The 24,921-nt window shown below is 43.7% G+C and overlaps 1 protein-coding gene across 3 annotated transcripts in view; it reads left to right on the top strand.

Annotated features, from left to right (window-relative positions):
• ptprg (protein tyrosine phosphatase, receptor type G) overlaps positions 1-24,921 on the top strand; it is a 357,095-nt gene that overhangs the window by 155,050 nt on the left and 177,124 nt on the right. For all 3 annotated transcript variants that reach the window (XM_031901245.1, XM_031901244.1, XM_031901246.1), the window contains exons 3-4: positions 12,467-12,646; positions 23,840-23,988. In XM_031901245.1, the coding sequence (XP_031757105.1) occupies positions 12,467-12,646; positions 23,840-23,988 (329 nt within the window). The remainder of the gene's footprint in view (positions 1-12,466; positions 12,647-23,839; positions 23,989-24,921) is intronic.

The following is a 24,921-nucleotide window of genomic DNA, read 5'->3' as shown; positions in this document are numbered from 1 at the left end:
ATGAATGAGCGTATTGATAAGCGGGAAATACAGTGAACGGCGCCAGTATGTATGTAGCCTGGGCAGGAATTCATTCTCATTGAGTCAATTCAAAAATAACTAATAGTTACACCATTCTATATGGTAGTAGGGGGTATATTATCCCTTATAATACATGAGTGATACTCAGAGTTCCCTGTATAACTCAGCCTGCAGCCTTGTGCCTTTATATGGGCACAGAACCCCTCAGTGACTGCTAATATCCTTATCATTTACAGTAGGGGGTATATTATCCCTTATAATACATGAGTGATACTCAGAGTTCCCTGTATAACTCAGCCTGCAGCCTTGTGCCTTTATATGGGCACAGAACCCCTCAGTGACTGCTAATATCCTTATCATTTACAGTAGGGGGTACATTATCCCTTATAATACATGAGTGATACTCAGAGTTCCCTGTATAACTCAGCCTGCAGCCTTGTGCCTTTATATGGGCACAGAACCCCTCAGTGACTGCTAATATCCTTATCATTTACAGTAGGGGGTACATTATCCCTTATAATACATGAGTGATACTCAGAGTTCCCTTTATAACTCAGCCTGCAGCCTTGTGCCTTTATATGGGCACAGAACCCCTCAGTGACTGCTAATATCCTTATCATTTACAGTAGGGGGTACATTACCCCTTATAATACATGAGTGATACTCAGAGTTCCCTGTATAACTCAGCCTGCAGCCTTGTGCCTTTATATGGGCACAGAACCCCTCAGTGACTGCTAATATCCTTATCATTTACAGTAGGGGGTACATTATCCCTTATAATACATGAGTGATACTCAGAGTTCCCTTTATAACTCAGCCTGCAGCCTTGTGCCTTTATATGGGCACAGAACCCCTCAGTGACTGCTAATATCCTTATCATTTACAGTAGGGGGTACATTATCCCTTATAATACATGAGTGATACTCAGAGCTCCCTGTATAACTCAGCCTGCAGCCTTGTGCCTTTATATGGGCACAGAACCCCTCCGTGACTGCTAATATCCTTATCATTGACAGTAGGGGGTACATTGTCTTGTATATCATATGAAGTAGGCAGATACTTTGTTTCTATTCCTAATAATGTAACCTAGTACATAAATGATGGGCTGTGTAATTTCCAGTAGACACATAATGCCATGTATTTATGAAGGAGTATTGGATTTGGATTAAAGCAATAGGAGGAGGCCGGAGCCTCGGATCATAATTCCAGCTTTATTCGCCTTGACAATATGATAATGTAATATTATAAAACTGCTTGGAAACCCGAATCCGACGTTTATGTTGCCTTCGGTTGCCTCTAAATATTGTTCTAATTTACGTGCCAGACGATAAATATTTATAAACAAATAGAAAACTGTGATTCACTGCTGTAAATGCAGAAAGGGGAGAGAATTAAAGCACTTTCTATAAATGAGCGGCGCTGTGACAGCCAGAAATGCACGTTTGGTACGGGGGAATCTTATTTCAATTTTCCTGCTGATTTCCCTATGGGTTTCTCCTAAATCTATTGCATTTCCCACCAAATATTACAAGAACTCATTTTTCTTTCCCGTTGATTGATTTTTATTTATTTATTTTTAATTTTTTGTATTTAGATGAAAACCAGTTTTATTGTCCAACCTACCTGCCCCGATATTGCCCCGATATCTGTAACTGGGTCCGGGGGGAGCAATGGAACCAAACCATGGACTGGACTTATTTATTTAGAATGGGAGGTGAGAGACTCATTGGCCCCACTGTCGGCACCTTGTCATTACTCCATGTTACTAAGGGCAGTAGCGACAGCTGTGTAAAGGGACAATATTCCAACCATATCTGGGTTTTGAATAGGACTGACATGTATAACCCATTAATGAATGGAGAATAGGAACATACAGCATAATATTACCCTGTGTGTGTGTGTTTTGTATTCATGTTTGATGTTGCCTATAGTAGCAGTGGGATAATAGCCTCTGGGAAGGGACTGGGGCTGTGGGATAGCAGGTATAGTAGGTAGAGATGGTGCCTATAGTAGCAGTGGGGGGATAATAGCCTCTGGGAAGGGACTGGGGCTGTGGGATAGCAGGTATAGTAGGGAGAGATGGTGCCTATAGTAGCAGTGGGGGATAATAGCCTCTGGGAAGGGACTGGGGCTGTGGGATAGCAGGTATAGTAGGGAGAGATGGTGCCTATAGTAGCAGTGGGGGGATAATAGCCTCTGGGAAGGGACTGGGGCTGTGGGATAGCAGGTATAGTAGGGAGAGATGGTGCCTATAGTAGCAGTGGGGGATAATAGCCTCTGGGAAGGGACTGGGGCTGTGGGATAGCAGGTATAGTAGGGAGAGATGGTGCCTATAGTAGCAGTGGGGGGATAATAGCCTCTGGGAAGGGACTGGGGCTGTGGGATAGCAGGTATAGTAGGGAGAGATGGTGCCTATAGTAGCAGTGGGGGGATAATAGCCTCTGGGAAGGGACTGGGGCTGTGGGATAGCAGGTATAGTAGGGAGAGATGGTGCCTATAGTAGCAGTGGGATAATAGCCTCTGGGAAGGGACTGGGGCTGTGGGATAGCAGGTATAGTAGGGAGAGATGGTGCCTATAGTAGCAGTGGGGGATAATAGCCTCTGGGAAGGGACTGGGGCTGTGGGATAGCAGGTATAGTAAGGAGAGATGGTGCCTATAGTAGCAGTGGGGGGATAATAGCCTCTGGGAAGGGACTGGGGCTGTGGGATAGCAGGTATAGTAGGGAGAGATGGTGCCTATAGTAGCAGTGGGGGGATAATAGCCTCTGGGAAGGGACTGGGGCTGTGGGATAGCAGGTACAGTAGGGAGAGATGGTGCCTATAGTAGCAGTGGGATAATAGTCTCTGGGAAGGGACTAGGGCTGTGGGATAGCAGGTATAGTAGGGAGAGATGGTGCCTATAGTAGCAGTGGGGGGATAATAGCCTCTGGGAAGGGACTGGGGCTGTGGGATAGCAGGTACAGTAGGGAGAGATGGTGCCTATAGTAGCAGTGAGATAATGTGGATGCTTAGGATGCAGGGAGTTGTAGATTGGTACCAGCTAAAGGTCCATAGGTTCAGTAACGGTACTTGATATCAACAAATTTGATATCAAAGAATCCCAACATATAAGGCCACCCAAGGGTGAATAAGTTTCCCACCTTGCCCTTCTCCTTTCTTTGGGTTTTCTCCATCTTTATATCATTTAATTATTAATTATCAGAACATGTAACTATAAAATCACAAAAAGAAATCCCCGAGAGCCCGAGCGATTCCTTCCCGCCTCGCGCTCCTTTGATGCACAGTCGATTGCCTGAGCTCCTACAGGCGAGATTTGTTCCTCCATTGTTACCTCCTTAGGAAGCCGCTACAGCGTGAAATGACTGTATGCACAAGTGGGTCATCCTTTATCCCTTTGTTTAATGTTTTAAAGCATATTATTTAAAGTCTTTGGGAGGAATTGATCCATGTGATTAGTCTATTTGCAGCTGTGGCTGAGGATTCTCGCTCAGATACACACGTGGGCAAAGATCCTGAATAAGTCGCTCTCAAAGCTTTTTTATGAGATTTTTTTTAATTCGTTAGGAATGAAATCCACATTCGTTTGCTGATGGGTTTTATCGATAAGTGTTACGGTGCCGGCGAACAGCAACTGCTCAACTCCTTTCTCTATTCAGCACCAAGGACAGCTGGGAACAATGGGAGCAAGATAGCAGCTCCCAGTAGGTATCAGAATAGCACTCAATAGTAATAAATCCAAGTCCGGCTTGGGACTCCTCCAGTTACATGGGAGTAGGAGAAACAATAGGTTAGCTGAAAGCAGTTCTAATGTGTAGCGCTGGCTGAAAGCTCAGACTCAGGCACACTTTACTGCTGCGCTGCAAGTTGGAGTGATATCCCCCCCCCCTCACCCCCAGCAGCCGATCAGCAGAACAATGGGAAGGGAGCAAGATAGCAGCTCCCAGTAGGTATCAGAATAGCACTCAATAGTAAGAAATCCAAGTCCGGCTTGGGACTCCTCCAGTTACATGGGAGTAGGAGAAACAATAGGTTAGCTGAAAGCAGTTCTAATGTGTAGCGCTGGCTGAAAGCTCAGACTCAGGCACACTTTACTGCTGCGCTGCAAGTTGGAGTGATATCCCCCCCCTCCCCCCCAGCAGCCGATCAGCAGAACAATGGGAAGGGAGCAAAATAGCAGTTCCCAGTAGGTATCAGAATAGCACTCAAAAGTAAGAAATCCAAGTCCGGCTTGGGACTCCTCCAGTTACATGGGAGTAGGAGAAACAATAGGTTAGCTGAAAGCAGTTCTAATGTGTAGCGCTGGCTCCTTCTGAAAGCTCAGACTTGGAAAACAACTTCTACTTCTCGGTTCCAAATGCCATTGACATGGATGGAAACAGCCTTTTCACGCTTGTCTCACCCCACCATTGATAGGCACTTTCTTTTCATGTTATTGACAGACAGCACAGGGGAATATTGGGCAGTTCTCCCCCAGTGGAGATAAACTACATGCACCTTTGCCCTTTAGCAGAGATCTTATCTGTTTCACTCTCCCAGGTCAAGACAAAGCCCATTGAAGCAAACGGTGTAGTTAATGTCAATGATCAGGTAAATGGTAAATCATCCTGTTCTTTGTCTGATGAGTATTGGTGTATTATCCCCCCCATGGCCAGTGAAACTAATGGCAGGCTTTCCAGCACTAAAGACATTGGGTAATGTAAGGCCTGGGTCTAGTAACCCATAGCAATAAGGTATCCTTTTCTTGTAAGCTTTTTAAAGCATGCATCCTATTGGTCACTTTGGGTTGCAAGACCTGTGCAAACACTGTGCCCTTTATTATATTTATTATATTACCCAAGTAGTCTGGTGAAGTTTTTCTATACCTTCTGCCATAAATTATACAAGTAAAGTAATATTTATCTAATAAAATGCTACAACACTTTATACCCATATATATCTCCCCTTTGGGGGTGTGGGGTCCCCTGTGGCAGAAGCCCCACCTCCCAGTCCAACCCTGCCCATAGGCACATTTTATGAGGGTGAGTTATTTTTTATATATATATATATATATATATATATATATATATATATATATATATATATATATATATATATATATATATATATATATATATATATATATATAATAGATTGACATTTCGGTTCTCACCCACAATAAATCAAGTACAGGTACTGTTTTATTATTACAGAGAAAAGGGAATCATTTAACCATTAAATAAACCCAATAGGGCTGTTCTGCCCCAATAAGGGGTAATTATATCTTAGTTGGGATCAAGTACAGGTACTGTTTTATTATTACAGAGAAAAGGGAATCATTTAACCATTAAATAAACCCAATAGGGCTGTTCTGCCCCAATAAGGGGTAATTATATCTTAGTTGGGATCAAGTACAGGTACTGTTTTATTATTACAGAGAAAAGGGAATCATTTAACCATTAAATAAACCCAATAGGGCTGTTCTGCCCCCAATAAGGGGTAATTATATCTTACTTGGGATCAAGTACAGGTACTGTTTTATTATTACAGAGAAAAGGGAATCATTTAACCATTAAATAAACCCAATAGGGCTGTTCTGCCCCCAATAAGGGGTAATTATATCTTAGTTGGGATCAAGTACAGGTACTGTTTTATTATTACAGAGAAAAGGGAATCATTTAACCATTAAATAAACCCAATAGGGCTGTTCTGCCCCAATAAGGGGTAATTATATCTTAGTTGGGATCAAGTACAGGTACTGTTTTATTATTACAGAGAAAAAGGAACTCATTATCAAAAATTAGAATTATTTGCTTATAATGGAGTCTATGGGAGATGGCATTTACGTAATTCGGATCTTTCTGGATAACGGGTTTCCGGATAACGGATCCCATACCTGTATGTGTATGTTTATATGTGTGTGTGTGTATGTATGTGTGTATGTGTGTGTATATATATATAATATATATATATATATATATATATATATATATATATATATATATATATAAATATATATATAATATATAAATACATTTTTTTTTTTTTTTTTTTTTTTAAATCTCAAGAAAGAAATAATAAATAATGTTGTGAAAAATTTAAAAAAAATCCTAAAAAAGAAATATTTGGGATGGTGCTTATTCACCACAATATTGTCGAGTCATAGAAAAACGCGATCTTTAATAAATAGGCCTCTCCGGTCGTAAAGACTTTTTTCTTCCAATTGTCGGTGTTTGAAATAAAATAAGAGTTTTTTTTTTTATCTCGTCGGTAAAGTTTCCATGTTAAAAGGGCACCGCTGTCACGGAAAGTCACTTGTGCTTGTGAAATGACTAAATGCTTAATTAAATCTGCTAATTCATGTACAAATCTTTGTGGTCCAAGGTAATTCTAATATTAGAAAGTTGCCCTTTATGATTGCACTGAGCTAATTGGTGTAAAAAAAAAATATATTATTATATTATAAAGGATTCAGCAAAGCTCCAGAAGGCAAACGTGAGCGCTCTATGACTTTAATTATTACCCCCTATTATTGCCCTTGCTGTGGCCGATCCTTTCTGTGCAGATTCACATACTCAGTGCCTGTAAATAATCACACGAGCATTGGGAATGGATTGTAAAACAATTAACCCCCATATGCTGCCGCTTCCAGTTTTATTAGAAACACTTAATTCTCTGAATTCTGCAAGTTAATTTAGGCGGCATTAAATGATTGAATGTTGCGATTAAACGAAACAAGATGTTATTTAATTAACTTCTCCGTCTCTTCCATAGGAAGGTTTTATGATATAGATATTTAGAAATACATAATTTCTTTGCAACTCCAAACCGCTTTGGATTTACCCTTTTGGCCCTTAGTTGGTCATTGCGCTCTATGTAACATGACTGGTTTCCATCTGAGCATCATTAATGGGTATGGGAACAAAGAACTTTCGATGGAATGGCCTGCTAAATACTCCAACACAGCGACTTTGAGTCCAAAAATTGCACTTTGGCATCTGCCATTGACTTTTTAAAAACGGGAAGTACAGGTATGGGACCCCTTATCCGGAAACCCATTATCCAAATGGAAAGCCTGTCTCCCATAGACTCCATTTTAATCAAATAATTCAGAATTTTAAAACTTATTTCCTTTTTCTCTGTAATAATAAAACAGTACCTGTACTTGATCCCAACTAAGATATAATTACCCCTTATTGGGGCAGAACAGCCCTATTGGGTTTATTTAATGGTTAAATGATTCCCTTTTCTCTGTAATAATAAAACAGTACCTGTACTTGATCCCAACTAAGATATAATTACCCCTTATTGGGGGCAGAACAGCCCTATTGGGTTTATTTAATGGTTAATTGATTCCCTTTTCTCTGTAATAATAAAACAGTACCTGTACTTGATCCCAACTAAGATATAATTACCCCTTATTGGGGGCAGAACAGCCCTATTGGGTTTATTTAATGGTTAAATGATTCCCTTTTCTCTGTAATAATAAAACAGTACCTGTACTTGATCCCAACTAAGATATAATTACCCCTTATTGGGGCAGAACAGCCCTATTGGGTTTATTTCATGGTTAAATGATTCCCTTTTCTCTGTAATAATAAAACAGTACCTGTACTTGATCCCAACTAAGATATAATTACCCCTTATTGGGGCAGAACAGCCCTATTGGGTTTATTTAATGGTTAAATGATTCCCTTTTCTCTGTAATAATAAAACAGTATCTGTACTTGATCCCAACTAAGATATAATTACCCCTTATTGGGGGCAGAACAGCCCTATTGGGTTTATTTCATGGTTAAATGATTCCCTTTTCTCTGTAATAATAAAACAGTACCTGTACTTGATCCCAACTAAGATATAATTACCCCTTATTGGGGGCAGAACAGCCCTATTGGGTTTATTTAATGGTTAAATGATTCCCTTTTCTCTGTAATAATAAAACAGTACCTGTACTTGATCCCAACTAAGATATAATTACCCCTTATTGGGGGCAGAACAGCCCTATTGGGTTTATTTCATGGTTAAATGATTCCCTTTTCTCTGTAATAATAAAACAGTACCTGTACTTGATCCCAACTAAGATATAATTACCCCTTATTGGGGGCAGAACAATCCTGTTGGGTTTAATTCATATTTTATTGTTTTTTTTTAAGGTATGGAGATCCAAATTACAGAATGACCCCTTATCCAGAATACCCATAGTCCCGAGCATTCTGAATAACAGGTCCTATTCCTGTACCTACCAGAGCCAGCAGCTTTAAGGCTGAAGACAGACGGAGCTACTTAGTAGCTGCTACTTGTCATGGCTTCTGAATACCATAGACAATACTGGGAATTGCCCCTGCTAATACACACATAGAGACAATTATCAGTAAATGATCAGCATTGTCAATTTTTGTAGCTGCTACTAGTAGCTCAGTGTGTCTTTACCCTTAAGATGGCATACACTGTAAGATCTGCCCAGCGAGTGGATCTTCTTCCAATATGCCCATCTACGGGTGGCCTATGTTGGGATAACTTGATCGTTTGGCGTGCATAGGTGCCGTCAGATCAGGGACCACATCAATGAGACAATGTGGCCCCCGTCCAATGGAGAAATCAAACCTGCCCAATTTCATGCCAGATATCGGTCGGGGATGCCCATTGGGGGGTGCCCATACATGGGCAGATAAGCTGCCGAATCAGTGTAAAGGACCAATATTGGCAGCTTAAATCAGCCTATGTATGGCCACCTTTAGGCATTCCCAACCAGAGGTTGTTGGAGGAGAGTTTTCGGAAGCTTAAGTATTGTAGCCTGGATTTAACCTCAATGTCTGTGTTGCCCCAGGCTCATTGATAGCCTCATGTAATTCCTTCAGCTTCTAACTCTAGCAGGCCATTGAGCAAATAACGTTAAAATCAGTAGGAACATAAAGGTGGACAGTTTTCTCCTTTCTATCTCTACCACTTGCCCACTCAGCATCTTCTTTGCAGTTTATCCGAAGGGCGCGCTTCTTGCCTATCATCATGGTCTTTGCCCTTGTTGTATGAAGGTTTTGCACCGAGAGGTCTATGCTCAAGTCAGCACAATGAACCCATGTCAAGGAAGAGACTAATGATTTGCTGGTACAACCAGGATAGGGAGAACTGTAGGGTTATTTAATAAAATCTATTGGGTTTTATGTATTGCTGGCTCAGCTGTTTATCCTATCATAGATTCACTAGCAGTGATCGTTATCCCTACATTTCTAGAGAACAAAGGGTTTATACCACTGGACTTTGATAGCTGGTGAAACTTATTATAGTTATTTGAGGGACATACAAATAATGAATATGTCATCTATGTAACAGAGATATATTGTAGGCTGGGATTGCTCTTGGAGAAGAATTTCCTCATATGAATGAACTATATGATGAGTTTGGCATAGCGCAAGATCGTTTGTACTGAATAAGGTGATTAAATGGACAAGACTTGACATTCGGCCGCATATATCTTGGGATTAATTCACAGGGCTTGGAGGATGTGTCAAGAGAAGGGAAAAGGGAAGAATGAAAATATATCATGTTTGGAAACCACCCAAAACTCCAAGGTTCTTGAAACATACTTTTATCCTTTTTTTTTTTTAGGAAAATTATTTGAAATAGTCATTGAACTAACCAAGTCTAAGCATGTTTTGGACTGCCATACCAGCCAAGGCCACCTGGCCCCTTTAGCAATGAATACCTGTTGCCCCCAAAGATATCCCCAGTCAGGGTTGGACTCGGGGGTGAAGGGCCCACCAGGGCTCCCGTCCCAGGGGCCCTGCAGGTGCCCCCGCCGGCTGCGTCCCCTAACCCCCCCCCCCCCGTAAGGGCCCCCCTAACCCCCCTCGCAGGGCCCCCCACCCGAAGCCCTCCCCCGAGCATTTAAATTTAATGCGTATGGGGAGGAGCGTTCGGGCAGGGGGAGTGCCGGCAAGTGTCGTGTCTGGGCTGCCGGGGCCCACTAGAGCCCAGTCCGACCCATCATCTTTCTGCTGATTCCCAGCAAGTGCTCTGGGCTGCTGTCACTTACCTGACCTTGGGCACCCAATGAGCCTCTATGACAGATGAACGTGATGATTTCCCATAACCCCTAAGCTTAGCTTCTCAATAGCCATCCTGAGAGCCCACTGAGCATGTGCAGTGCCACTGACCCACAAAAGGTGGCCTAACCAAGATTATAAGATGGGAACTACTTGGATAACTGTTCATTACTTGGATCATTACTGCTGCTGAACATCTGAGCTGCTACAATAAGGTTCTAGAAATGTTCTTCTTTAGACGTAGAGAATCCCATCCCGAGCAGCAGATGAAAACACCTTTTCTGCCAAACTGTGTCTAGCACCTAGCTAGCCCTTCTCTAGCCCTATTGCTGGTCTATATTGCTGATCAATGAGGTTGTATCAGTCAAAACCCTTGGGTGGTCAAGCTATTTGATGGACCTAAAATAACTTAGGATCTTTGTAAGGATATAAAGTGGAAAATGCGTTTAGTTAATCAGTTCCCTTTGTACAGTTGCCTATTTGGTTGCTTGACTCCATCTTTAGGAAATCAAATCTCATTGCCTCTCCAGGAGGAAACATTAGCCACTTGTAATGTGAATGTGAGCAGTGAGGAACAATTACTCTTGCTGCTAAATCGAGATTAAGATGTGACTTTATTTCTTCTGAGCCAGACTGTTACCCCATTAATGTGCGGATGCAGCCGGGAACGTGAGGTCAGAGAATTTCCTTTCTTCTCTAATAATAGAAGTTTTTTATTTTCTCAAATATTGTGTCGGGCTAGAGGAAGAGAAGCTCTTTATTGTTTTGTATTTAACTGTATTGGTGCTGGGTAGTTACTTAGTTGGTTTGGGTTGAAATAATGACCGTTGTCCATGAAGTTCTGGCTTTCTGGCCTCGACTGGCAATCTGTGGGGCTGCTTGTAAGGTCCAATAGAAAGTCACTATTACGTGGACCTGTGGGGGGCTGTTTGGGCCTCTCTCGGGGCCTATTTTGAAACCCAGGGCAGACCTGATTACCCTTATGGGGCACCTACTCTTGGTATTGTATATAGTGGGGGACCCAATGAGTAGTAGTTGCAGGGAGAGAGAAGACAAAGTAGGGAAGATGGCAACAGTAGGGTAAGAACAAGACAGTAGGAAAAGATGGAGACTGACAGTATGAGAAAGTAAGTGTCAGGTTGGGTCACTAGCTGGCAGGAGCCTAGCTGCTGTATGAAATGGGTAGAATGGGTACTTCACCTGTTGATATACGGAAATATATTGGTTCAGAGAAGGATCATTTATTTGAGAAGACGAGGTAACATATTAGGAACACATTATAACAAATATGTAAGTCCTTACACCAGGCCAATGGTCAGAGGTAGGCAGCAACTATCATTGGTCCATCAGGCAGAGGGTCAGGGCTGGCAGCAAGCAAGGGGTATCTGGTAAACATGCCGAGGTCAGGGGCAGGCAGCAACTATCACTGGTCCATCAGGCAGGGGGTCAGGATGGGAGCAAGCAAGGGGTATCTGGTAAACAGGCCGAGGTCAGGGGCAGGCAGCAACTATCACTGGTCCATCAGGCAGAGGGTCAGGGCTGGCAACAAGCAAGGGGTGTATGGTAAACAGGCCAAGGTCAGGGGCAGGCAGCAACTATCATTGGTCCATCAGGCAGAGGGTCAGGGCTGGCAACAAGCAAGGGGTATCTGGTAAACATGCCGAAGTCAGGGGCAGGCAGCAACTATCACTGGTCCATCAGGCAGAGGGTCAGGGCTGGCAACAAGCAAGGGGTATATGGTAAACAGGCCGAGGTCAGGGGCAGGCAGCAACTATCACTGGTCCATCAGGCAGAGGGTCAGGGCTGGCAACAAGCAAGGGGTATCTGGTAAACAGGCCAAGGTCAGGGGCAGGCAGCAACTATCACTAGTCCATCAGGCAGGGGGTCAGGATGGGAGCAAGCAAGGGGTATCAGGTAAACAGGCTGAGGTCAGGGGTAGGCTGGAGACAGAGGATAGTCTAGTAAACAGGCCTTACGGCAAAGCAGTGTTACTTTCTTTTGGTTCCGTTGTACCTTTTATACTCTGTATTTTAAGGAAATGTGGTTCTGTAGTGTTTTACATGATGAACCTTTCATTAGGAACCAGTCTCCGCTTGGCACAATCCCCCCGTTACAATGTCCCGCAGCCGAGTAATCATTGGAGGTTGTACCGGGAGTGAACCTGCCGGCAGTTGACAATATAATCTTAACAGAGAACATTCTGCAGTGGTTATGGTGTCCCTGATTGCCGGAGGGGCAGTCAGACGCTGTTCAGCCCAAATGACTTTCGATTTCCCTTTATTACACGCGTTTCGCTGAGGGTTTGGATATTGCCGCGGTACAAGATGTGCTGTAACCTTGGGATATGTACGGGTCTGTAGGTGCCATTTAGCACAAGGCTGAACTTGGTTGGCTCCTCGCTCACTTCGTTTTTTTCCTTTCCTTAGGGGTCTATGGTCCCGACAACTGGGTGACGTCGAACGCGGATTGTGGGGGGATGCACCAGTCTCCGATAGATATTTCTGATTACAGCACACACATCCAGGATGAGGTCCGGGAGCTGCAACTTGAGGGATTTGACAATGAGTCTTCTAACAAAACCTGGATGAAAAACACAGGGAAGACAGGTAACCTTTTCCTCTTTATTTCTAAAGGTTTCTGCTCGGGGTGGTTACTCTGGGAAGGTTGGACAGAACCTCTGATCCTCCTATACAGGCTATGAGCAAACTTAGGGGGCTGTTCCTGCTGAATTGTGCTTAGTACAGGGGAATCCCTATGCTGCCATAGTTTTATGGTATCTCTCTGTACAGGCTATGAGCAAACTTAGGGGGCTGTTCCTGCTGAATTGTGCTTAGTACAGGGAAATCCCTATGTGCCATAGTTTTATGGTATCTCTCTGTACAGGTTATGAGCAAACTTAGGGGACTGTTCCTGCTGAATTGTGCTTAGTACAGGGGAATCCCTATGCTGCCATAGTTTTATGGTATCTCTCTGTACAGGTTATGAGCAAACTTAGGGGGCTGTTCCTACTGAATTGTGCTTAGTACAGGGGAATCCCTATGCTGCCATATTTTTATGGTATCTCTCTGTACAGGCTATGAGCAAACTTAGGGGGCTGTTCCTGCTGAATTGTGCTTAGTACAGGGGAATCCCTATGCTGCCATAGTTTTATGGTATCTCTCTGTACAGGCTATGAGCAAACTTAGGGGGCTGTTCCTGCTGAATTGTGCTTAGTACAGGGGAAACCCTATGTTCCATAGTTTTATGGTATCTCTCTGTACAGGCTATGAGCAAACTTAGGGGGCTGTTCCTGCTGAATTGTGCTTACTACAGGGGTATCCCTATGTGCCATAGTTTTATGGTATCTCTCTGTACAGGCTATGAGCAAACAAGCCCCCAGATGACCCCCCTCCCCCCCCAGAAAAAATATAGTTTCTTAAACCTTTTTCCACACATCAAAAAATCTGAATAAAGAGTATTCATGTCCCCTCAGAGTGCCTTTTCCCCAGAGAAATCATCCCGACCTTCATAGTCTATAGTTTAAATGTTCCAATCCTTTTACCAGTTTAGTTGCACGTCTCTGCACTCTCTCCAGCTCATTAATATCCTTCTTAAGGACTGGAGCCCAAAACTGCCCCCCATACTCAGGGTGAGGCCTTACCAGGGACCTATAAAGGGGCAAAATTATGTTTTCATCCCTTGAGTCAATGCCCTTTTTTATACACTTTAGTAGCCACAAAATGAGACTGCCTAGAGTTGCACAGTCTGTTATCCACAATAATCCCCAAATCGTTATTCAGAATGTGGGACCAAAATGCCTACAAAGTAATATACTTTCAAATAATATCATGCATTATAGTAAAGTAGGGTTTGTACTAAGCCTGGATTGTATGGGGTTAACCTTCAGATGAGCAAAGAAATGTGTAGGGCCATTGGAGATGCTTATCTTCTTAATTCAACTTCATTAAACAGACTTTTTATATTATTTTCCGACCCTGTGGATTTCATGAGTGCCTGGAGGTGCCTTTGTTCCTATTGTTAACACTTACAGTGCTGAAAGGATAATTAACCCTGTACTGTACTAAGGGGGTTTAGTTCTACATTAAAGGGAAACTATACCCCCAAACGATGTAGGTCTCTCTAAAAATATATTTTATAAACAGCTCATATGGAAAACCCTGCTTCATCTAAATAAACCATTTTCATATAAATATACTTATTTAGCAGTATGTGCCATTGGGTAATCCTAAATAGGAAACTGCCATTTTATGTACTAAGGGCCGCCCCCTGGGATCATAGGAGTCACAGTGCACACAAACAAGCCAAGGCACACATACATGCTAGGCCCCATCAGCCAATGAATGGGCAGAGTTCTGCCTTTGGCTCCCACACTACTTCCTGTTACAGTTAGAGCTGCGTCACTTCCTGTCAGCTGATCTCTGAGGGAGCACACAGCCCATCACTAAATGGCGGCTCAAGGGAAAGGATATAAAAGGGCAATATTTACTGATATATATATTCCAGTTTGGGGAGATTCCTTAATAGGCCACTTACATAATATAAACTGTCTGTTGGTTACGTATTCATTCTGGGGGTTTAGTTTCCCTTTAAACTGCCGTTTCATCACCCACAGAGAGAACGCACATCCTACGGCTCTGCTAACAGACTCTCTTATTGGTCCAGCTCATACACACAGGCCAGTCCTTCAACATCACTTTACAAATGAAACCATTCGCACACACACTTAAAACTGCCTGTTAAAAAGTTCGATTGATTCCATCAGTGAGTAATGGAAAGCTACATGTCTTATTAAATATACAGCGGAATAAAATAGCCTGGGCTTGTGCCACACGGAATGAATCACTCTCGCAGTTCTGTTTCAAACCTTTGCTTAATCCCTCGGCTTCTTGGCACCGAATCAGGAATCTGCACGATTTTCTTCCATTGGCTTTATATAGCCTTTATAATTCTGTCATTTATGGAATATAAAGTAGACATTCTTCTTGCAGAAAATAACAGTTTGTAGCATATGTGAATTTCTGTCAAATTTCTATTCTTCTACAATTATATACAGAGGCTATAACCCCCCACTGCAACTAAAGGCACCATCTCCCCCTACTATACCTGCTATCCCACAGTCCCAGTCCCTTCCCAGAGGCTATTATCCCCCACTGCTACTATAGGCACCATCTCTCCCTACTATACCTGCTATCCCACAGCCCCAGTCCCTTCCCAGAGGCTATTATCCCCCCACTGCTACTATAGGCACCATCTCTCCCTACTATACCTGCTATCCCACAGCCCCAGTCCCTTCCCAGAGGCTATTATCCCCCCACTGCTACTATAGGCACCATCTCTCCCTACTATACCTGCTATCCCACAGCCCCAGTCCCCTCCCAGAGGCTATTATCCCCCCACTGCTACTATAGGCACCATCTCTCCCTACTATACCTGCTATCCCACAGCCCCAGTCCCTTCCCAGAGGCTATTATCCCCCCACTGCTACTATAGGCACCATCTCTCCCTACTATACCTGCTATCCCACAGCCCCAGTCCCTTCCCAGAGGCTATTATCCCCCCACTGCTACTATAGGCACCATCTCTCCCTACTATACCTGCTATCCCACAGCCCCAGTCCCTTCCCAGAGGCTATTATCCCCCCACTGCTACTATAGGCACCATCTCTCCCTACTATACCTGCTATCCCACAGCCCCAGTCCCTTCCCAGAGGCTATTATCCCCCCACTGCTACTATAGGCACCATCTCTCTCTACTATACCTGCTATCCCACAGCCCCAGTCCCTTCCCAGAGGCTATTATCCCCCCACTGCTACTATAGGCACCATCTCTCTCTACTATACCTGCTATCCCACAGCCCCAGTCCCTTCCCAGAGGCTATTATCCCCCCACTGCTACTATAGGCACCATCTCTCCCTACTATACCTGCTATCCCACAGCCCCAGTCCCTTCCCAGAGGCTATTATCCCCCCCACTGCTACTATAGGCACCATCTCTCCCTACTATACCTGCTATCCCACAACCCCAGTCCCTTCCCAGAGGCTATTATCCCCCCACTGCTACTATAGGCACCATCTCTCCCTACTATACCTGCTATCCCACAGCCTCAGTCCCTTCCCAGAGGCTATTATCCCCCCCACTGCTACTATAGGCACCATCTCTCCCTACTATACCTGCTATCCCACAGCCCCAGTCCCTTCCCAGAGGCTATTATCCCCCCCACTGCTACTATAGGCACCATCTCTCCCTACTATACCTGCTATCCCACAGCCCCAGTCCCTTCCCAGAGGCTATTATCCCCCACTGCTACTATAGGCACCATCTCTCTCTACTATACCTGCTATCCCACAGCCCTAGTCCCTTCCCAGAGGCTATTATCCCCCCCACTGCTACTATAGGCACCATCTCTCCCTACTATACCTGCTATCCCACAGCCCCAGTCCCTTCCCAGAGGCTATTATCCCCCCACTGCTACTATAGGCACCATCTCTCCCTACTATACCTGCTATCCCACAGCCCCAGTCCCTTCCCAGAGGCTATTATCCCCCCACTGCTACTATAGGCACCATCTCTCCCTACTATACCTGCTATCCCACAGCCCCAGTCCCTTCCCAGAGGCTATTATCCCCCCCACTGCTACTATAGGCACCATCTCTCCCTACTATACCTGCTATCCCACAGCCCCAGTCCCTTCCCAGAGGCTATTATCCCCCCACTGCTACTATAGGCACCATCTCTCCCTACTATACCTGCTATCCCACAGCCCCAGTCCCTTCCCAGAGGCTATTATCCCCCCACTGCTACTATAGGCACCATCTCCCCCTACTATACCTGCTATCCCACAGCCCCAGTCCCTTCCCAGAGGCTATTATCCCCCCACTGCTACTATAGGCTCCATCTTCCCCTACTATACCTGCTATCCCACAGCCCCAGTCCCTTCCCAGAGGCTATTATCCCCCACTGCTACTATAGGCACCATCTCTCCCTACTATACCTGCTATCCCACAGCCCCAGTCCCTTCCCAGAGGCTATTATCCCCCCACTGCTACTATAGGCACCATCTCTCCCTACTATACCTGCTATCCCACAGCCCCAGTCCCTTCCCAGAGGCTATTATCCCCCCACTGCTACTATAGGCACCATCTCTCCCTACTATACCTGCTATCCCACAGCCCCAGTCCCTTCCCAGAGGCTATTATCCCCCCCACTGCTACTATAGGCACCATCTCTCCCTACTATACCTGCTATCCCACAGCCCCAGTCCCTTCCCAGAGGCTATTATCCCCCCACTGCTACTATAGGCACCATCTCTCCCTACTATACCTGCTATCCCACAGCCCCAGTCCCTTCCCAGAGGCTATTATCCCCCCACTGCTACTATAGGCACCATCTCTCCCTACTATACCTGCTATCCCACAGCCCCAGTCCCTTCCCAGAGGCTATTATCCCCCACTGCTACTATAGGCACCATCTCTCCCTACTATACCTGCTATCCCACAGCCCCAGTCCCTTCCCAGAGGCTATTATCCCCCCACTGCTACTATAGGCACCATCTCTCCCTACTATACCTGCTATCCCACAGCCCCAGTCCCTTCCCAGAGGCTATTATCCCCCCACTGCTACTATAGGCACCATCTCTCCCTACTATACCTGCTATCCCACAGCCCCAGTCCCTTCCCAGAGGCTATTATCCCCCCACTGCTACTATATATATATATATAAATAATATAGGTTCTTGGAGCAGTTGAATACCATTCTGATCTATTAGGTCATTGTCCAAGTCTATGCTCCTGGATGTAACTCTCCTGTGGGGAAAAAAAAAAAATGTGGAAATTGGGAAATACTAGAAATTGGAAATTTTAACGAATCTTAAATAGTACAATTTGCCCCCTTTGAATCGATTCATTCTGGGGCATAAAATAAATAAGACTTTTGATAAATTGTCTGTCTTTTCCCAATGGAAACCTCTCTCGGCGCTTCCCTACTCGCTCTTTTCTCAGTGGGAACATTTCAATTCTAAGTCTTTTCTTTACTTAAAAAGAAAAAAAAATTAAGTAGAAATAAACGGAAACCAAGCGTGCGTTTCTCTTCGTGTTCGGAGCATCCGGCCATGGAGAGATCGGCCTGTACTTATTCTAGAGAGGTCTAAAACTTGTAGAAGAAGCAATTACTTTTCTCAGTATGAGCGTGTTACTGTGCAAATGGGATTTATACAACCATTAAACCAGGCCGTTTGTTCTCCATTATTTATTAAATACACGTCAGACAGGAATGCGTAACGTAATCGAAAATGAAGTGGTAGTATTCAAATCCTAATGCGCATATGTACCGCTCGGAGCATTAACCTAGAATCAGGCCTGCGTGTAGTGGCGAATGCATCCGAGGGAAAACTGACATTGTAGGATTGTAGTTTCTTACGGTACTATAGCTATGATTAGATAAACGCTGGACTAGAAGCTATTATCCCTCTGCTACTATAGGCACCATCTCTCCCTACTATTCCTGCTATCCCACAGCCCCAGTCCCTTCCCAGAGGCTATTATCCCCCCACTGCTACTATAGGCACCATCTCTCCCTACTATACCTGCTATCCCACAGCCCCAGTCCCTTCCCAGAGGCTATTATCCCCCCACTGCTACTATAGGCACCATCTCTCCCTACTATACCTGCTATCCCACAGCCCCAGTCCCTTCCCAGAGGCTATTATCCCACTGCTACTATAGGCACCATCACTCCCTACTATACCTGCTATCCCACAGCCCCAGTCCCTTCCCAGAGGCTATTATCCCCCCACTGCTACTATAGGCACCATCTCTCCCTACTATACCTGCTATCCCACAGCCCCAGTCCCTTCCCAGAGGCTATTATCCCACTGCTACTATAGGCACCATCTCTCCCTACTATACCTGCTATCCCACAGCCCCAGTCCCTTCCCAGAGGCTATTATCCCCCCACTGCTACTATAGGCACCATCTCTCCCTACTATACCTGCTATCCCACAGCCCCAGTCCCTTCCCAGAGGCTATTATCCCACTGCTACTATAGGCACCATCTCTCCCTACTATACCTGCTATCCCACAGCCCCAGTCCCTTCCCAGAGGCTATTATCCCACTGCTACTATAGGCACCATCTCTCCCTACTATACCTGCTATCCCACAGCCCCAGTCCCTTCCCAGAGGCTATTATCCCCCCACTGCTACTATAGGCACCATCTCTCCCTACTATACCTGCTATCCCACAGCCCCAGTCCCTTCCCAGAGGCTATTATCCCCCCACTGCTACTATAGGCACCATCTCTCCCTACTATACCTGCTATCCCACAGCCCCAGTCCTTTCCCAGAGGCTATTATCCCCCCACTGCTACTATAGGCACCATCTCTCCCTACTATACCTGCTATCCCACAGCCCCAGTCCCTTCCCAGAGGCTATTATCCCCCACTGCTACTATAGGCACCATCACTCCCTACTATACCTGCTATCCCACAGCCCCAGTCCCTTCCCAGAGGCTATTATCCCCCCACTGCTACTATAGGCACCATCTCTCCCTACTATACCTGCTATCCCACAGCCCCAGTCCCTTCCCAGAGGCTATTATCCCCCCACTGTTACTATAGGCACCATCTCTCCCTACTATACCTGCTATCCCACAGCCCCAGTCCCTTCCCAGAGGCTATTATCCCCCCACTGCTACTATAGGCACCATCTCTCCCTACTATACCTGCTATCCCACAGCCCCAGTCCTTTCCCAGAGGCTATTATCCTACATAGCAGGATTATTCCAGGCCAGGTATATTAATTCAGTTGACTCCTAAATAATTTGTATGTTTATGCATCTCTGCATTGTATATGCATGAAAAGCCTTGTGAACCATTAGACTTGTTATTGAGAAACCATCACACACTTGGGCTTTCAGATTGCATTATGGTGTTGCCTTTGTCACATCCCTTTGTGCCCCCCCCCCCCACCCTTCCATATTTCCCGAGTTAGGGAACGTGCAAAACAAACGGGCAAGTTCTATCTGATCATCGCTCCTGTCAGCCGAGTCTTCAGAAGAAAAGAAACTACCAAACAACATATCGAAAGCATTGGACTCCCCGATGGGAGATGGATAAAATGGCAGGGAAAAAAAAAAAAGAGATTCTATCAGGGAGGAGAAGAGAATAGAGAAAGTGCTGGACCCAAATGGATTATTTTTGTATGAGATACCGGCACAATGCAGCCAAAGTGACAAAAGCTATTACATGTTTTATTCAAAAGCAAGAGGTTTCATTTCTTATCATTTTGACACTTAATGGACTGAATTGTCCATTTTTCCGATGTTTTGACGTATTTTTCCCCGGCGCCTCTCAACCCCATTGTGTCTCTATACGTGTGTATAGAAATATATATGTATTTATTTTTTTTTCTCCCCTTTGTTACTCAACAAGTTTTATGTTTCCATTTTATCCCGCGGACGTATAAAGTGCCCATATTTCCCGCAGACAGCCGACATAACTATAGATGTAGGGCTTGTAAATGGTGTCTGGGGTTATGGAGCAGATTTCATTAGTTTTACTGCCGCTCCACTTCACGGCGCTCGGACAGAATACGTTGGGATTAATTCACCCCGAAAATTTATAGTTTTTATTTTTGTGTGTGTTATAATAAATTGATTACACGAGGGGTCACACCAGACACCCCCTTTCCGCTAGAGGGTTTGTATAATCAGGTAAAGGAGTGTTTGCATAATGTCAAATATAATAAAACCTATAAATAAACTTGAATATAACAATATTATAATATAATATATTACAGGTGTGGGATCCCTTATCTGGAAATCCATTTTCTAGAAAGCTCTGAATTACGGAAAGCCTGTCTCCCATTGACTCCATTTTAATCAAATAATTCAGAATTTTAAAACTGATTTCCTTTTTCTCTGTAATAATAAAACAGTACCTGTACTTGATCCCAACTAAGATATAATTACCCCTTATTGGGGCAGAACAGCCCTATTGGGTTTATTTAATGGTTAAATGATTCCCTTTTCTCTGTAATAATAAAACAGTACCTGTACTTGATCCCAACTAAGATATAATTACCCCTTATTGGGGCAGAACAGCCCTATTGGGTTTATTTCATGGTTAAATGATCCCCTTTTCTCTGTAATAATAAAACAGTACCTGTACTTGATCCCAACTAAGATATAATTACCCCTTATTGGGGCAGAACAGCCCTATTGGGTTTATTTAATGGTTAAATGATTCCCTTTTCTCTGTAATAATAAAACAGTGCCTGTACTTGATCCCAACTAAGATATATAATTTCCAGTATATAATAAAAGGCACTAAGTTTTCCCTGGGGTAGTAACCCATAGCAACCAATAAGATGTTTGCTTTCAAACAGGGGACAAGGCAATGCTTCCTGCTGATTGGTTGCTATGGGTTACTGCCCCGGGCAAACTTAGTGCCTTTTTTTACATAATCCCAAATGAGGCAAAACAATTGGGTTTCATTAAATGATTTATTTTTAGTAGATTTAAGGTAGGGAGAACCAAATAACAGAAAGACCCCTACTGATAATGGGTCCCATCCTATCTATCTATCGATCTTCCTATCATCTTCCTATCTATCTATCTATCTATCTATCTATCTATCTATCTATCTATCTATCTATCTATCTATCTATCATCTATCTATCTATCTATCTATCTCTATCATCTATCTTCTTATCTATCTATCTATCTATCTATCTATCTATCTATCTATCTATCTATCTATCTATCTTCCTATCTATCTATATCTATCTATCTATCTATCTATCTATCTATCTATCTATCTATCTATCTATCTATCTATCTATCTATCTATATCTATCTATTATCTATCTTCCTATCTATCTATCTATCTTCCTATCGATCTATCTTCCTATCTATATATAATAGATAGAGCGTTCCAGCACTTTTTCCAACAATCCCCAAAACTTCAGGTTTCCATTGTGGGACTAAATATTACACTTTGTTTTCAGTCACTTCTTAGGTTTGCCACCTAGTCAGTATTTCACTGGCCGAGCCATCCTTGGCTGGTATTACAAATTAACCCATAATTCAGCCCAAGCCTGCTTCCAATCCGCCCCCGCCCTGCCCCTTTCTTCCCTCCATATTGTGCGAATCAATTTACCCAAACCACTAAATTTCAGTTTTGATGTGGTTCATTCCCCTTCACTCTTAGACTCCGCCCCAGGGATATCATTACCACTCCCATTTACATTATGTCCCGCCCCCTTGTGTACCAGCCCCCCCCCCGCCAGCCCGTAATACTTTGTAGAATAAAGTTGCAACCCTAGGCCCTACTAATGAAGAAATATTTAGATTTGCTATTTCCCCTGGTGTTTGATTTGGAATTGGAACTTTTATGCGAGAACTTTATTCCCAGAAATTCTATTTGCTGGAAATGAAATCTGCAGCCTCGTAATTGTTACTTTATTAAACTGTTGACAACGTTGTTTGTTTGTGTAATGCAAATGTGATTATTTCTGCTGAACACATTTTAATTTTAATTAAGCAAATGCAAATATTTCTGTATATTGGATCTCCCCGCGCTTATGATTAACGGAAGTATTGTTTCCTAATTGGAAATAATGGCAGTTGCTTGTGAATTATGTACCGCAACTTTCCAACAAATATACAGGCCATTTATCAGCCTGCTGTGTCCCTGGTCTGTGTCTGTGCTGGAATAAAGGCCCTAAGCAGCATTTAATAACACAGTATAGGGATGGGTCTGTTAATCAGAATCCCATTATCCAGAAAGCTATGGATTATAGGAAGGTCAGGAAGGTTTCTCTGTAAAAAAAAAAACAGTACCTGTACTTGATCCCAACTAAGATATAATTACCCCTTATTGGGGGCAGAACAGCCCTATTGGGTTTATTTAATGGTTAAATGATTCCCTTTTCTCTGTAATAATAAAACAGTACCTGTACTTGATCCCAACTAAGATATAATTACCCCTTATTGGGGGCAGAACAGCCCTATTGGGTTTATTTAATGGTTAAATGATTCCCTTTTCTCTGTAATAATAAAACAGTACCTGTACTTGATCCCAACTAAGATATAATTACCCCTTATTGGGGGCAGAACAGCCCTATTGGGTTTATTTCATGGTTAAATGATTCCCTTTTCTCTGTAATAATAAAACAGTACCTGTACTTGATCCCAACTAAGATATAATTACCCCTTATTGGGGCAGAACAGCCCTATTGGGTTTATTTAATGGTTAAATGATTCCCTTTTCTCTGTAATAATAAAACAGTACCTGTACTTGATCCCAACTAAGATATAATTACCCCTTATTGGGGCAGAACAGCCCTATTGGGTTTATTTAATGGTTAAAGGATTTTTTATTAGACTGTATGGAGATCTTATCTTCAAAGACAGTCCTCAAGAATGAATCATTTTAGAAGTAGACCAGGTATTTTTTCGCTGGCCAATGCTCAGGCCCAGACTGGCAATCTATGAGTTCTGTCAAATGCCAGAGGGGCTTCTGTAAGATGCCACAGACAGTCTCTATTTACTGGGCTGGTTGGGGGTCTGTTTGGGCCTCTGGGTACATTAAATGCCAAGGCCTATTTTGAATTCCAATCCGGACCTTCCCGCTGTCCTTCTGATCACATGACCTTATAATAGTGTTATTACCGTTTGACTTTGAAATAGTACCCACAATGCATCTGGTATTCAATTTGGAACCTTGTGTCTCTGTTTAATAAAGGAAGCCAATGTTTGTTGACTTTGTTAAAAACTATTTTTCCCCTTTCTTTTCTCCTACAGTTGCCATTCTCCTGAAGGACGATTATTTTATCAGTGGAGCTGGGCTACCCGGCCGGTTTAAGGCGGAGAAAGTGGAATTTCATTGGGGTCAGAGCAATGCGTCAGCCGGCTCAGAACACAGCATTAATGGCAGAAGATTCCCCGTTGAGGTAAGAGGCAATATAGGAACGGTTATTACTTCTGGAGAATCGCTCACAAAGAGATAACTCTGCTTTATTGAATGCAAAATGTTCTGTAAAGAGACTTTGAAACAGTCCCAGTCCTAAAGGTGTGTGTGAGCCCGGTGATTCATGGGTAACGAAGAAACTATTGAAACTGTGTTTCTCTACTCTGTTCAGTGGTGAAGACTAATGAGCCTTTTTTTGATGTAAGTGAACATAATTGGGTCAGTCGAAGGTTCTGCCATTTTGAATTGGCTGGCAATTGCCTTCGAAAGCATGTCTTTGCAACTTAGTCTGTTCTTCTGTGTGTGCAGCCTAGGCTGGTGGTGTGTGTGGGGGCAACCTAGCCTGGTGGTGTGTGCATGATGACAACCTAGCCTGGTGGTGTGTGCATGATGACAACCTAGCCTGGTGGTGTGTGCATGATGACAACCTAGCCTGGTGGTGTGTATGTGGGGGCAGCCTAGCCTGGTTGTGTAGCCCTGTACATGAGGAAGTAAAGAGGAGCCATGAATAGCCCATATGTATGATGAAGTGAAAAAGAGCCTTCTATGGATGAGGAAGTAAAGAGGAGCCATGAATGGTCCTATGTATAAGTAAGTGAAGAGGAGCCTTCTATGGGCCTATGTATGAAGAAGGGAAGAGGGGCCATGAATGGCCTATATGTATGAGGAAGGGAAGAGGAGCCATGTATGGCCGATATGTATGAGGAAGGGAAGAGGAGCGATGTATGGCCTAAATGTATGAGGAAGGGAAGAGGAGCCATGTATGGCCTATATGTATGAGGAAGGGAAGAGGAGCCATGAATGGCCTATATCAGGGGTAGGGAACCTATGGCTCGGGAGCCAGATGTGGCTCTTTTGATGGCTGCATCTGGCTCTTTGCCAAATCTTTAATAAAAAAAATAACAGGGGGCGTGGC

This window comes from Xenopus tropicalis, chromosome 4, assembly GCF_000004195.4.
Source record: "Xenopus tropicalis strain Nigerian chromosome 4, UCB_Xtro_10.0, whole genome shotgun sequence".
Taxonomy (NCBI): Eukaryota; Metazoa; Chordata; class Amphibia; order Anura; family Pipidae; genus Xenopus; species Xenopus tropicalis.
The sequence above is the reverse complement of the archived record's forward strand: the minus strand, read 5'-3'. Positions and strand labels throughout refer to the sequence as shown.